Raw genomic sequence first — 16,225 nt, 5'->3', positions numbered from 1 at the left:
GTCAGATTTTCTATTCAGCCCTGGTTTTTTTCATCAAGAATGCTTGAAAGTCCTCTATTCCATTGAATGACCATATTTTCCCCTGAAACATTATACTCAGTTTTGCTGGGTAGGTGATTCTTGGTTTTAATCTCAGTTCCTTTGATCTGCAGTATATCATATTCCAGGCCCTTCTATCCCTCAGTGTAGAAGCTGCCAGATCCTGTGTTAAGCTGATTTTATTTCCACAATATTCAAATTGTTTCTTCCTGGCTGGTTTTAATATTTTCTCCTTGATCTGGGAATTCCAGAACTTAGCTATAATATTCCTAGGAGTTTTCTTTTTGAGATCTTTTTCAGGAGGTGATCAGTGGATTCTTTCAACCTCTGTTTTGCATTCTGGTTCTAAAACATCAGGGTAGTTTTCCTTGAGAATTTCTTGAAGGATGATTTCTAGGTTCTTTTTTGATCATGGCTTTCAGGTAATCAATAATTTTTAAATGATCTCTCCTGGATCTATTTTCTTCCAGGTCAGTGGTTTACCCAGTGAGATATTTCACATTGCCTTCTATTCTTTTCATTTGTTTGGATCTGTTTAACATCATCTTGATTTCTCTTAAAGTCACTAGCTTCCCTTTGCTTCAATCTAATTCTGAAGGAATGATTCTCTTCAGTGAGATTTTGAGATTCTTTTTCCATCTGGCAAATTTGGCTTTTTAAGGCATTCTTCTCCTCGTTGGCTTTTTGAACCTCTTTTGCCATTTGAGTTAATCTATTTTAAGGTGTTATTTTCTTCAGTCAGGTTGTTGACTCTCATTTCATACTTTTCTTGCATCATTCTCATTTCTTTTCCCATTTTTTCCTCCACTTCTCCTATTTGGCTTTCAAAATCCTTCTTAAGGTCCTCTATGGCTTGTAACCAGCTCATATTTTTCTTGGAAGCTTTTGGTGCAGGAGTTCTGACTTCACTGTCTTCCTCCTGTTCCATGCTTTGATCCTTTTTGTCCTCAAAATAGGAGTGTAAAGTTGGGTTGCTCTGCTTGCTTTGCTTTCCCCGTTTGCTCATATTGCCACTCTAGTACTTGACTTTTGAGCTTTTTGCCACAGTAGAACTCTGCTACCAGATAGGGGAGCTTTGTCCCAAATTGCTGGGGTTTTCTCAGCTGCTGGAGATGTTAGTTGGGTCCCCTCTCTGAAGCCTCCACACACTCTGGCAAGCTGGACATGCACCCCAGGACCTTCACCCTCGATCGCAATCCAGATCCAAACAGGTTAAAGCAGGAGTGATTACCCCTCAAACTGGTTGCTTCATCCCCCTACAATCTGCAAGCCAGGAGCTAAAGTTGTCATGTAGCAGCGGCTGCACTGCTGTAGTGCCTCAGCAGCTTCTCCCTCCAGGGGGTAAAGGCTGGACTGCACTCCCGAGCTACTGGATCCCAAAGTCAATACTGCACAGACCTCTCACTTTATCCTTAGCTTCTATGGGTTGACATTTCTGGAAACCGCCACAGCTGCTGGTGATCTGAAATCCCTCCAACTGGTGGCTGGTTGTGGCCGTCCTGAGGCTAAAACCTTGGGCTTGTTCGGGGCTGGGCTCTGCTCCCAGAGCACTGTGTTGGCCCCTTCCTGCCGGCCTGGAGGTTAGCTTCTCTCTATCATTTTGTGGGTTCTGTAGCTCCAAAGTTTGTCTAGAGTCCTTTTTTACATGAATTGAAGGAGGGGGAAGCTGGAGCCGCTCGGAAGTTCTGTTTCTACTCTGCCATCTTGACTCCCCACTGAAAAGAATGTTGTAATCTGACAAAGCCGCATTCTAGCTTTATGGGAAATCAGTACAGTTAGAAGAGTATGAAGTATGTCAACACATAACATAATCCATCATCTTCATCTAGTGGCAAACAATCGCTAATGAAAAACCTCTCGAAAGAAAAAAAATAATTTTGTCAGCACAATAACACCGTAGAGGTCTCATTGTAAGTAGAGATGATAAAATCATAACGCTCGTTAAAGCCCAGTGAAAGCTATTAACAGTTATTTTCTATTTTAATTTAAAATTTAAATTTTTTCGTTTTCTGTCTTTATTTCAGAAGATTGGTTGAGACCTGTGATGAAAAAAGACAAGCAGGTGCTAGTGCACTGGGGATTTTACCCAGACAGGTAATGTAAATTAAGGGCTGTATTCTTCTAAAAATGGGGATTCTGATTTTACATATGTTATATTTTGTTAATAGTTGATACTCCTACTCCCTGTCTCAAATCCCCTGGTAATAAAGGAAAACGAGCAAAACTAATCAATGTAGTAACCACATATGACAGTGCATACAGTATTCCACACTTATAATTCCCCTTTCCCTCCCCTATACCTTGCTGTTGAAAGGAAGGAAAGGGCTTCTTCATTTCTTCTCTGTGGCCAAGATTGGTTATTAGTTATTCAATATTCACTTTCATTTTAATGTTCTCATTTAAATTATTGTAGCATCTATTTTTTTCTGCTGGTTCTCTTTCCCTCTGCATCAGTTTATATAAGTTTTTCCACAATTCTCTGAATTCCTCATAATTTCTTTCTTACAGTTTAGTAAGGTTGTGTGATTTTCATATACCACACCTTGTTTAACCTTCTCTAATTAATGTGTGTCCATTTTCCAGTTTCGTGATACTGTATAGTATACGGTCAGTAAATGCAAAATAGGATTATTTTAAACCTATAGAACCTTTCTTTCTTAGGTTTCCTTTAGGCATATGTTAAGTATTGGGATCTCTTAGAATGTGAAAAGTACATCACTGCTCTAGTAGTTCCCTAATTTGTTGTGAAGAGGGAGATGTGTTTCATTATTGATTTCATGACCATCTGTGATATTTCCATTGTCATGGTGTATTTTCTTTTTAGTGATTTTTGTCATAGATATTTGTGTAGTTATTGTTTAGAATGTTACTTTTGTTCTTCACTGCTTTCAGTGCCTTGCACATGGCAGGTATTTAATAAGTGCTTGTTGATAGTTTTTTTCACTGTCTGTGTTCATAAAAATCTTAGAATATTTCTTATTTGTCATTTCTTACTGCACATTAATGATCCATTATATTTTATAGCACATTTAATTTACCTTTCCTAATTAATTGGTGCCCACTTTGCAGTTCTTTGATACAACAAAAATGCTACTCTGAATATTATGCTATATATTCTACCTTTGTTTCTGCCTTTGATTTCTTTGAAGTATATGACTTGTAGTAGGATCTCTGGGTCAGATTATAAGAACACATTAGTCATTTGCTTAGTTGTAATTTAAAAATATCTTTGTTTTCATGTCTTCTGTATCGACCATTTTATTTCCCCCCAAGAAATATCACTTACAATAATAAGAAAGAAATAGAAAAAAGTATGCAAAACTAAACCAAGCTATGGTGCTAGATGCAATGTTGTTTCCATTTCCTCCTGGTAGTCAATCTTGATTATAGTTTCATAGGATACAGTTTTGAGTTTGTTATGCTTTAGACTTCAGTGGTTGTAATCATTACATATTTTTTGATGGTTCTGCTTACTTCATTCTGTGTAACTTCATGTTTCTATTTGTTCATGTTTCCATTTATTTCCATAATTTCAGTGTTCATTTTTTCAATATATTAATTACATTCTTGTACCACATTTTATTTAACCATTCCTCAAGTGACTTTTTCCTCTGTAAGAAGTACTGCTCTAAATATTTTCTTTAAAACTTAAATTGTAGAAATTTGCTTGTTTTCATCTTGTATAGATGACATTATTAGAGGATGGTATAATATTGGATTATGTCTTGGTAATAGTCTTGGGTTATGAAATAAGATTTTGCTGTTCATGCCTGGCTTTATTAATAGTTCTGTGATCTTGGACAAGTTACAAAATTTTCTGCGTCTTAGTGTCTTTATCTCTAATATAGTAATTTGTTCAGAAGATCTTTAAGATTTCTAGCTCTCTGATTTTATGTGATTGGAGTCTTTTGTCTCTTGACAGTAACTCTTGTTTTATAGTTTTTATTTGGTTTAATGAATTCCTACATTATGATATAGATATGAATGATATTTCAGTCAAATGTGCCCTGAAATATGTACTCTTTCTTCCCAGTATGTAGAATTATGCCACTTTTTGGGCCTATCTTCCCCCTTACCGCACACATATTCCATTTTTCCTCTTTAAAAAAAAATGAAAAGCGTATAATTTTCCCTTCTACAGTACACTCAAGTTATTTTTTAACACTTAGACTGTTTAAAGGTGAAAAGATTGTTTTTGATATGCATTTGCTTTCTCTTACCCAGTATTTCTCTAAGCTTACTATTTTGAGGAATTAAATTAAAATCTTTGTTAGAATGAAAAACTTGCTTTAAAAAAAGGGAACTTTGTGCATCTCTGACCTGTAAGATAATTTATATCTGAAAATAGGTAGCATTTCTAATTCTCAGACAGATACTTAAGAGATACCATCCTCTGTAACCTCTTCAGTTGACAGGATTTTACATCTGAAATGTGACTTTAGTGTCTTTTTACTGCTGTCAACTTTAGTTTGCCATATTTCACTTTGAGAGTGGATACATCGGTAGTTTTGTTTCTCAGAAACTTTCATACTAAACTAAAATTTATATGGATATTGACTGGTTGATTGCGGTTCCAGCTCAGCCAAGTGCTGGCTTGCTGCTAGTAGCACTTACACTGATTTTCTAATAAGATTCTTTAACTAAAAAAAAAAAAGTGAAAAGGCTTGGATTAAGAAGAAATTAGAACCTTTTTAGTTGTGTATAAGACAATTACTGTCTTTTTTGAAAAAGCTATTATATGTGTCCAGAATTTTGATATGTTTTTGAATTGGCAACCTTGTCTAAAGTTTCAGATGTTAGTATATTATCAGGAACCATGTATAAACAAACCTAAATATACAGTCAATGTAAGGTATATTTTTAGGTCAAAGGGTACTGACATTTGAGGGGGATTAAGAAAGGCTTCTTGTGACAAGTGTTACTTAAATAGAGTGTGGAGGGATAAAAAGGAATTTTACGAAGTCTGGGGGCAGTGACTTTCCAGAACTGAGGACAGCTGCTCCAGAAGTCAGGATATAGAAAAGATAAGAAGGCCATTTTGGCTGGACCACAGATTGTGAGAAAGGAAGTAATGTATATATATAAGGCTGTGAATGTTGATTGAGACCAGTTGCAAGAATTTTTTAGAAGCTAAAGAGAGGAGCATATGTAGTATATGATCCTGTTGGCAGTAGGGAAACATTGGAGTTTGTTGAGTAGGGGAGAGACCTGGTTAAACATGTACTTTAGGAAAAACAGATGTGGAGTATGTGGAGAACTGATTGGAGAGGGGAGAGCCTTGAGGCAGGGAGAACTATTAGGAAGCTATTATAGTAGTTCTTAACTTTTACTTACTATTATGTGTCTATATCTATACAAAAAGATAGTACTTACTAGTACCTACAATAGTACTATCTAGTAATACTGTTACTGTAATATTACTGTATAGTAGTCCAAGTGAGAAATGATGACAGCCTAAAATAAGGTGATAGTTGTGTGAATAAAGAAAATGGGACAAATTCAAGATATTTTATGGAGATAGAAATTATACTTTGGCAATTGATTGGATATGTGGCTTGAAGGATAGTTAAGATTCAAGGGCAATTTTGAAATTAAGAACCTATCCAGGGGTGGGGAACCTGGGACCTTGAGGCCACATGTAGCTCTCTGTAGGTCCTCAAGTGCAACCTTTTGACTGAATCCAAACTTCACAGAATAAATCCCCTTAATAAAAGGATTTGTTCTGTACAACTTGAACTCAGTCTACCTCCTGCTGAGTCCTTTCCCCCATTCTTATGAGGTAAGTTTCTTCTTAGCCACATTCCAAGTCATCTTGCTTTTCATTTTAAAATTTATTTATTTTTAACATTCATTTAAAAAAAATCAAGTTGTGCATTTTTACCCTTCTTCCTGTCTGCTCCCCTCCCCCTATTGAGAAGGTAAGCAATATGATATCAGTTATATATGTGAAGTTATGCAAACCATAATTCTATTTTAGCAATGTTGCAAAAAAAAAAAAAGACAAACCAGAAAACAAAAATGAAAACAGATTGCTTTTGTCTGTACCCAGAGTTTGTCTGGAGGTGGATTTATTTTTCCCCTTTCAGTTTTTCTTTATGGATTCTTTGGAATCATCTTGGATGATTGTTTTTATCAAAGTAGATAAATCATTCACAGTTGATCATTATTACAATATTGATGTTACTTTGTACAGTGTTCTCCTGGTTCTTCTCATTTCACTTTGCATCAGTTCCTATAAGTGCTCCCAGGTGTTTCTGAAACATTCTGCGTGGCATCTCTCTCTCTTTTTTTTTAAAGCAGTTGGGGTTAAGTAACTTGTTCAAGGTTACACGGCCCGTTATTTTGTGTGCATGCCAAGTATCTGAGGCTGGAACTGATCCTGGGTCTTGCGCTCTTACTCACTGCGGCCACCTGGCCACCCCTTGGCATCTCTTAATAGCACAATAGTATGCCATCAGAATCATACACTGCATTCATAATACTGTAACTTTTTCAGCCATTCCTCAATTGATGGGCATCCCCTTATTTTCCAGTTCTTTGCTACTGCAAAAATTGTCTCCTTTTTCTCAGAGCCCATTCTTCTATATTTTTTAAAATGCTAATTAATTTTTCAACAGATTGATCCGAACTTTTCCATCATTCTTTCTATCTCTTTGCTTTACCTTAAATCAGATTTTCTCTTGTACTGTATCTCTCTCTATTTGGAGGCCACTGTTATTCTCCCTGACACAGAGGTTTAGGAGATGTTAACATGTGTTATTCATTGTCTATCCTTTTCCTGTCACTTTTGGTATTCTATCTTTTACCAACCTTGAGGTCACTCCCATCTTTTTTAGTGACTTAAGTATTTTGTTTCATGATGTTTCCCTCTGCCCCATTTTTGCCATTATCTTTGAGGGCTAAAGATTTTGCATATTGATGACCTTTTTTACATATAGCCACACAGTTTCTTGTCTCAGCTCCACTGACTTCGTTTTTCTACCTTTTGTCATAGTCAACACTGTCTCATGGAATTGTACCACTTTCAGTATCCTAAGTTCTGAAACTCTTCAGTCAGACAGTAACTTCCTATCCTTCTACTTCTACCATTTCCCACACACCATATCTACTCTTTGCCTCTATTTTGACTCTTGGATCCTTTACCTGATCCTTTTCTCCATTTCAGGTAGACTTCTTGCAAATATATCACAGTTCCCTAGTTGGCTATTTTAGGCTTACAAGTAAATGATGTCATACCAGTCATTGCTACATAAGTTGTTATGGGGGCCAGTAATGATTTTCTTCAAATCTCCTGGGCATGTTCCTTATTATTTGTTGAAACATTGAATCCTACTTTTTCTTCAGAAATTCTAGACAGTATCTTATTTGGCATAACGTTATATGTGCTGTGTAGCTCTTTTTTTTTTTTTAAAGCAATTGGGGTTAAGCAACTTGCTCAAGGTTACATGGCCAGTTATTTCTGGGTGTGGTCCTAAGTATCTGAGCCCGGATTTGATCCCCAGGTCATCCCGACACTGGAGCCGGTGCTCTTACTTGCTGAGCCACCTGGCCGCCCCTAAGCAATTGGGGTTAAGTAACTTGCTCAAGGTTACACAGCCAGGTGTTTCTGGGTGGGTGCTAAGTGTCGGAGCCCGGATTCGATCCACATGTCATCCCAACACTGGAGCCGGTGCTCTTACTCGCTGTGTTACCTGGCTGCCCCGTGTGTAGCTCTTTTTATGAAAGTTTATAGAATATTTTCACATTTCCTTTCTACTACTTATTTTTCCCCCTTGCTGACTTTTTGATATTGGCTTCATTTTTCTCATCAGAAAAACTTTACCTTTTGACTTATTTTTTTGATATCTTCCATTCTTTGTAGTTATTTAACTCTTAAGCATGGAGGAGCATTGCTAAATCCTTTTCATCTTCTCAGACTTGGAAATCACCTTTCATTTTAAAAATTATGTAATATTGATATGTTTAAGGTGCCCTAATAACTCTCCTTTCCTCCCCCTGTACTTTTTGTTTTTTTCCTGAAAAATACACTTTTGCCAATGAAAAATGCTCCTTGGCCATAGTTTTTAATTAAGCTTATTTCCTCAGACTTATTTGCCCTAGTATGAAGACTCAGTTATTAATACTAATCTCCTCTTCTTCAGAGTCAAGTTAGAAAATACAGTCCATTTCCTATCCTATTCTGTGAATTCTGTATTTTCTTCTTAGTTGATAATTGTTAACTGCTTCCTCCTTGAGAAGGAATCATTTAATCTTAACTTTAAGGGTCTAGAGAGCAACATTATATATGTGAATATGTTAAAATCTCAAGTAATTTTTACTCAAAAATGATTTTGGAAGTTTTGGTAAAAAAAAGCCAAATTATATTTATACTTCTGCATTTAATTCTTTAAAAATAAATTCCACTAACAGCATCTAATCTTATGAATCTGCTAACACATCTGATCTAATAAGATTTTGTTGGTGCTACAATTTTTCTGGTGGTATGATTTTCCATTTCCTTAAGGATGTTGTTACTTTTTTAATGAATGGACCTATGGAATAATATTTGTCTCTTTCATTTTTCTTTAGCTATGATACTTGGGTCCATGCTAGTGATGTCGATGCTGAAATTGAGGATCCTCCCATTCCAGAAAAACCATGGAAAGTGAGTGGGTCTCATACTAATAAAATATTCTGATGTGTTACTTAATTGTTCTTCCTGTTTTTCTGGGAAGTTTGCAAAAGAATGTACATTTTATACCCTCTTTCTCTTCTGTTAGAGTTACACCTTTGTTATATTTTTGGTCTGATGCATTTCCAGAGAGGTTCTGAAAACTCAAGAATTGAGTTAAATTTTTCTTTGAGGTAAAGAGAGGGAGGACTAAGTGCCTGAGATTTCACTTGGTGAAGTCTTTTCAGTATACAACTAATTCATATACCTGTTCCTTTTTAATTTTACAAATTTTACTACTTCATCCTTGTAATGCATTGCTTTTATAATCTATATTAAAGCATACCCATAACTTTTCATCTTATACAGTTATCTTGTTCATGATTTTCTGTGAATCTTCTATATTTCCACTCTGCCAGAAGCATTCATGGTTTTTAATGTATCATAGATGCTAGTGGAATAGTTGGCTTATCTTTTCCTTTCTTTTTAAATTTATGATCCAATCAGTATCTTCTCTGGTCATACAGGTTCTTGATGGTGGTTTTTTTATACAGCCTATTGAATATCATTAATAGTATCTGTAATGCATCTTTCCATTCCCTTTTTAATTATCTGCAATTTTTATTCTTCTGAGATTCTGTTTTTCAATGCATTGCATCATGTAGCATCACTGGGAAGATAATGGTATTACAGAAAACTTGGATAGTAATACAAAAATTGGTAGGAAACTTCAACATTTTTATATTAGAGCTAAATCAGTCCTACTGTAAACAAGATGGAAAATAGAAAAGTAAGGGTATTATTGGAAAAATAAGATTTGATTGAAAGCTGGTAACTTTTTTTTTTTTTAAGCATTCGGGGTTAAGTAATTTGCTCAAGGTTACACAGCCAGTTATTTCTGGGTGTGGTGCTGAGTATCTGAGCCCGGATTTGATCCAGGTCATCCCGACACTGGAGCCGTGCTCTTACTCCCTGAGCCACCTGGCCGCCCCTAAGCAGTTGGGGTTAAGTAACTTGCTCAAGGTTACACAGCCAGTTGTTTCTGGGTGGGTGCTAAGTGTCTGAGCCCAGGATTCGATCTCCAGGTCATCCCAACACTGGAGCCGGTGCTCTTACTCGCTGTGCTACCTGGCCGCCCCCAAGCTGGTAACTTTTGAATGGAAAAATCGACGTATACAGATTTCTCAGTATCCTTCAGTAACTTAAAGGAAATCAGAAATTGACCATGTGCTAGAGGTTAAAAGATTCATAACCAAACATAAAATGGCAAATATTATGTACATCTTTTACAGATTGCAATGCAGTAATATTGGTAACTAACAAAGGACATATTGAAAAATGAGACTAATGAAATCTTAGTGAGTAGATAAAAGAATAAATGATATTAACGATGTTCAAGAGAATAATAATGAAACTGGATACCAACTCTGATAGCATGCCCTTAATGAAAACCTGAGGAAAAATTTCAACTCTTAAAACTTACATTAACAAAATAGAAAAAGACAAGATCATTTAATGGAGTTTTCAGTGAGAAGTCCAGAAAATTAAAAGAATTTATGACCCTAAAACATGTACTGGAGAAAAAATAATGAAAAATATAGACCAACTTGAGACAGTTGAGAATAAAATCATCATATTAAAGAATGAAAAACATGTTTTTTTGAAAACATTGAAAGCATTGACAAAAAATGTTAGGGAAATTAATCAAGAGAAAAAGGAAGGAAATGTAAATTTCCAAAATAAATGAGCAAGGTGAATTAATAAGAAGCAAGAAAGAATCATCAGGACCTACTATATGCAATCATGCTAAAATACCTGAGCTTTAAACAAGTGGATGAGTAGCTCTGAAAATACAAAACCTTCAAATCAACGAAATGGGAAATTGAGGCCTTATACAGCACAGTCTCAAGAAAAGAAATCAAGTCAAGAATGATTGTGTAGAGCAAAATATTCTTTAGGCCTGAAGAATTTACAAGCAAATATTATGACGTCATTAATGAGTAACTAATATCTATGCTACAAAAATATTCTCAAAAGTTAAAAGCCCTCAGCTAATAATGCTTGTTGAAAGAGATATATTTCTGAAATTTAAACCAGGGCAAGCCAATCAGAGAAAAAGAATTATATACACATTTCTCTTAGGAACATTGATTCACAAATTTTAAAATCCCTGATAGGTGAATATAGCAGTATATTCATAAAATAGCAAGATGATGAAATTGGATTTGTGACAGAAATTTATAGTTGATTCAACATTAGGAAAATAATTAGCACATTAACCTTTTACATTTTTTTTTTTAAAGAAAGGTCATTTTCAGCCTTTGATTTCATCAATGTAGGGAACTACCAATGAGGAAACTTTACTGTGATACAGATTGATAATTGTTCTTGGACAACAATCAACTTGGCATTCATCAAGCACTTACTCTGTGCCTGGCACTGTTTTGCAACTTACTTTTTTAGAGAAGTGCCTGGGCAGTGAGAGGTTCAGTTACTTGTCCAAGATCACAAAGTTGTTGTATGGCTGAAATAGGTGTTGAACCCAAGTTTTCCTGATATCATGGTCAGCTACCTATGTACTATTCCAGATCATCCTTATTAAGTTCTTATATTAGAAAAATACCCAAAACCTTGTGATTATTTTACTGTTTGCAGGAAAGAACTTTCACAAAAATGCAGCAGTCATGTTAGAATCACTTAAAAGGATAGACATGGAATAGTTGTCAGTGTTTGCAGTGGAAAAACTTTAAAAGTTTTCTTAGTTATTAAAAGCTTAAAACAAGAATATTCCTATGGCTAATATTGTTTAATATCATTCCAGGATTCTATTTATAGGGGGAAGAAAGAACACAAAGTTATACACATCAGAGGAGATGGTTGTCCATAGTTTTTAGATGTTATGAGAATAACTTAGTACATCCTAGTCACTCAACCAAAATATTGAGGCAGTAACCTCAGTAAAGTCATAGTATGCAAGATAAACACTCAGAAATTATTGGCATTGCTAGACAATTTTAACCAATACCAGTAAAGAAGCATTAAGATGTTTGAAAATCAGAAATTAATAAAACATCTCAAAGTCGACCTTCCAAGACTCAATTTTATATAAATAGAATTACAAAAGACATTGCAGAAATAAAGATGTAAATAGTTAGAGGTGGAATCCTATATTCTTGGTTGCATTAAAAAGTACCATGTAAATAAATTTGTTCATTAGCATATTTTACTAATCAGATTACTAACAGGTACTTTAATAGAAGTTGAGGAGACAATAATAAAATAATTTGGAAAGAAAAGTCTAGAATTTTAAGAGAAACAACAATAAAAGTAAAAACACAAGGGTAGAGGGCATAGCATTACCAATATATTAAACTATTTTTTCAGTCAAGCTATTCGAAAGGATTATAAAACTGGTCAAAGCTATTTAAAAAAACAGAAAAGTATATCTATGAAACAGATTAACAGCAAACAGAAGTAATGAAAAATTCAGTGTTTGATAAGCATGGGAAAATGTATATTTTGCATTTCCTCCAAAAATTAACTAGATAGTTGTTCATGACTGATAAGTTTATGTTTATGTTGATATCAGCTGAAGAGATAGTGAATGCTAAATAATTGCCCATGAAATTAAGTAGAATGAATATAGAAAAAAATCAGACTATAAATATATAAATAATTGCTGCTACAGAAAATACTCTGTAGGTACTAGCAAAGAGACTGCAGTAATATATTTGAAAAATAATTCAGTAAAACCAGGTTTGGTATCAGGGATATAAGGATGGCTAAATATTATAAAAACTGTTAAGTTTTATATATAAATACATAAATATGTAAAACATAAATAACAAAAAAAGATAATACTTAATAGCCATCAATACAGAAAAATCCTCTGATAATAAAAAATAAGTTTTAAAAATCCTAACAATCTTAAGAATAAAAGGGTTTTTTTCCTTACTTTGTCAAATAATATTTCAAAACCCTAAAAATCTTCATTATTTTTAATGGGGAAATGCTGGAATTGGCACCCCCCCCCCCCGAAAGCTAAAGTACCTATTTTTACACTTTCTTTTGATTAAGTGTAAGAAATAGTCATATAGACGGAAATATAGGTGGCACAGTGGCTGTATTGTTGGCCATGGAATTAGACCTGTATGGAAATCCTTACTTAGACATTTACCATCTATGTGACCCTAGGCACATTTTGTACACTGAGAATAATAGTAACACCTTACAGTGTGGTCGTGAAAATCAAATAAATCTATAAATATAAAGGACTTTGCATATCTCAAAGCACTACATAAATACTAGCTGTTATTTCTGTTTTTAGATGGTGTATGACTTCCTTGGATACTTCCAGAGACAAAAAAATTATCAGTTAAATCAATAGCATTAGTAAAATGAAATACAGAGTAAGCCTGGAGTAACTGTCGGCTTTTCCATGAATTATTGAAAAATTCTAGGAAGAAGCAAATAGTAAAATTTCATGCAAGTTAATTCCAAAATTCATAAAACATGTATATGTTAATCTAGTACAATAATACACATAAAATATACATAATGACTCAAAATAACAAAACATTTGGAGAGATTTTGTTTTTGTAATGTTATGCTATTCCATTATAGTCAAAATGATGATAATTGCCCAAATTAATGAAGAAATTTATGGTTATACTAGTCAAAGTACCAAAAGTTTAATGTAGGCAAAATTAATTTTCTAAATTCTCTTGTTTAGACAAAGTAAATTCACTAAATTTAAGTAATTATGAAATTATTAAAGCTAGCTTCATCTGGAATTAAGAAGTCCTGAATTCACATTGAGCCTTAAGATATTTACTAGTTGTTACTTTCAGTAAGTCACTTACACTATGCCTGCTTCAGTTTCCTTATTTCTAATAAGGACATAATCAGTACATTCCAGTGGCTATGTATTGTCTCCAGGATCAAATATTAGATCCTGTGTGTTGTGTTCAAAGCCCTTTATAACTTAGGTGACCCATTCTCTCCCTTCCTCCCCTACCACCCTTTTCATTTTTCTTATGCCTTATTTCCTGGCATGTGCTCTTTCATGACATTGGCTTCCTTGATACTCTATGAACAAGAGATTCTTTAATCTCCAGGCGTTTTCTCTGGCTGTCACCCAAGCTGGAAAACCCACCTCCTTATCTCCATCTATTGGCTTCCCTTAAGTTCCACACTAAAATCCCATCTTCTATAGGAGTTAATCTTACTCATTCTGTTTTACAGTACTGTATTATTACATTTCATTTATACGTCAAAATTTTTAACCCATTTCCCAACTGATAGGCATCAACTTTCTTTCTCGTCCATTGCTACCAAACACATTATATATGCTGCTTTAAATATTTCAGTGTGTATAAGGCTTTTCTCTTATTCGTTGACCTTCTTGAGTTAAATGCCTAACAGTAGAATCTGTGAGTCAAAGGATGTGGACATATTAGTTCCTTTATTTGCATAATTCCAGGATACTTCTTAGAATGGTTTTTTACCCAGCTACTCTGGAAATTCATTAGTGTACCTGGCCATAGCTCCTTTAAAGTTGATTGTTCTCTCCCATTTTTCATTGTTACTAATTTGCTGGATCTATAATGTAAAATGTCATTGTTTTAATTGGCATTTCTCTTTATTATTAGTGGTGTGGATTATCTTTTTATATGTCTGTCATAGTTTAACTTTTTTTTTTTTTAAGAACTGTATATATTTTGATCAGCTATCTTTTGGAGAGAGCCTTTTGCTTTTTTATATGTGCTAGCTGTCTTATATATCTGATCTGATATCTTTTTTTTTGCTTTTTGGAGGGGGGAAGGTAGGGCAGTTCAGGTTAAGTGAGTTATCCAAGGTCACCACAGCTAGTTTTGTGTTGTGTCCGAGGTCGAATTTGGACTCAGGGACTGTGGACTCCAGGGCTGGTGCTCTATTCACTGTGCTACCTAGCCACTCCTCTGATATCCTTTTAAGAGTTATTTGACATAAGGGTTTTTTCCTTGTCCACTATATCCTTCCACATGCTGGATGGATTAATTTAGTTTGTTTAAAAGCATTCTTATATCATGTGCATTCCTGTATAATCTCCTCTCTTACAGACCTGGAGTTCTTTAGAGACTTTCCAGTATAACCTGTCATCAGCCTTGTTAGATGCCTTTTTAAGGAATCTAAATGATTTCCTGTAATATGGCCAAGATTTCATTTTTATGTCATTTCTTTCTCATGTAGACTTCATTTTAGACTGTGAGACTCTTAGATCCTACATATCATCTCCTTGAACTTTTAAAAATATGCTTTCTTCATGTCTAGATTATCTGATTCTCTTCAGCATTCCCTCTTGTCAACCATGTCAAGCTCTAAAATAAGTCATAACTTTTTGTTACAATCCCGTTTCAATTTACACAAGTTCTTTCCTTGTTAGGACCTGAATTAGGCCTAGTATAAAAATTTTGTTGCTTCATTTCTTTTCTGAAAGAAAATTTACCATTAGCAAATTAAATGAACGATTTATGATATGCTCTAAATTTGTTGAAAAATATCTCCAACATATAATTGGGTGATTAATTTCCTTCAGCAAAACAGTATCTTGACTCTTTGCCATTTTTCTTGTCTCTACCAATAACTTGTCACCTATTTCTCTATCTGGTTTGACTGCTTTGTGCTGAATGATATGCATTTTATCTTTTTGTTGTATGCTTTTGTATTAAGTGAAATAAGCAGAATTATTTATATAGCAATAGCAGTATTGTAAAGATAACTTTGAAAGACTTACTAATAAGGACTCATGATGAAATGTGCAATCTACCTTCAGTTAGCTGATGGACACATAACAGACTGAAGTGTATTTTCTAATTTGGGGGGGGGAGTATAGCTGATGGAAGAATTTATTGTGCATGAGTTTTGTTTTTCTTGCCTTGTAATTGGGTTGGAAGGTAAAAGGGAGAAAATTCACAACTGAAAACAAAATTAAATTGAACTAGAAAATTAAAAAGAATGTAAAATAAAAGAACTCCCTATATGTTGATTGGGAACAAAAAGTATCTCTTGTTCTTTCTTTGTCATTGATTTTCACACTGGAATATATTTTCTTAACATGTGTTGGTACTTTGTCACCCTCTCTATTGGCTCTTTGCTTATTTTGTACAAGGGATTAGAATTTCAAGTGTATTTTGTTACTTGTAGTTTATTGCTAAATACACATCTGATATGTTGGGTTTTTTTAACCTCATTTCCAGTTTTTTTCTTATCAATTATTATTTCTCTCCAGTGCTACTTTTCTCCTTCATTTGTACCTGATGTTCTCTGTTTCCCAGATTTACCGTTTTTTTCCTGGACATGTTTCTCTTATTAAAATCCTGATAGTACAAGCTTTCGTATGATATTCAAAAGGGATAGGACTTTTTCAAGTTATATGACTTAAAAATCATATCTACTTTTTAGCAAAACTAGGGTTCAATACCAGGCCCTTTGATTCCCAGTCTTCCTAGCTTTTTCCAATATAGAATGCTGAATTAATTATTGACTAGAGGTCTC

At 34.4% G+C, this 16,225-nt stretch overlaps 1 protein-coding gene across 2 annotated transcripts in view; it reads left to right on the top strand.

The window, feature by feature from the left end:
* The window catches only part of SMARCC1 (SWI/SNF related BAF chromatin remodeling complex subunit C1), a 190,385-nt gene that overhangs the window by 55,998 nt on the left and 118,162 nt on the right, over positions 1-16,225 (top strand). For both annotated transcript variants that reach the window (XM_069095932.1, XM_069095931.1), the window contains exons 7-8: positions 2,064-2,133; positions 8,608-8,683. In XM_069095932.1, the coding sequence (XP_068952033.1) occupies positions 2,064-2,133; positions 8,608-8,683 (146 nt within the window). The remainder of the gene's footprint in view (positions 1-2,063; positions 2,134-8,607; positions 8,684-16,225) is intronic.

The sequence above is a fragment of the Petaurus breviceps genome, unplaced genomic scaffold, assembly GCF_028583685.1.
Source record: "Petaurus breviceps papuanus isolate PSGF00001 unplaced genomic scaffold, PetGlider_PUasm1.0 227, whole genome shotgun sequence".
In the NCBI taxonomy this organism is placed as follows: Eukaryota; Metazoa; Chordata; class Mammalia; order Diprotodontia; family Petauridae; genus Petaurus; species Petaurus breviceps.
Note: the sequence above shows the minus strand (reverse complement) of the source record. Positions and strands in the feature narration are given on the sequence as shown.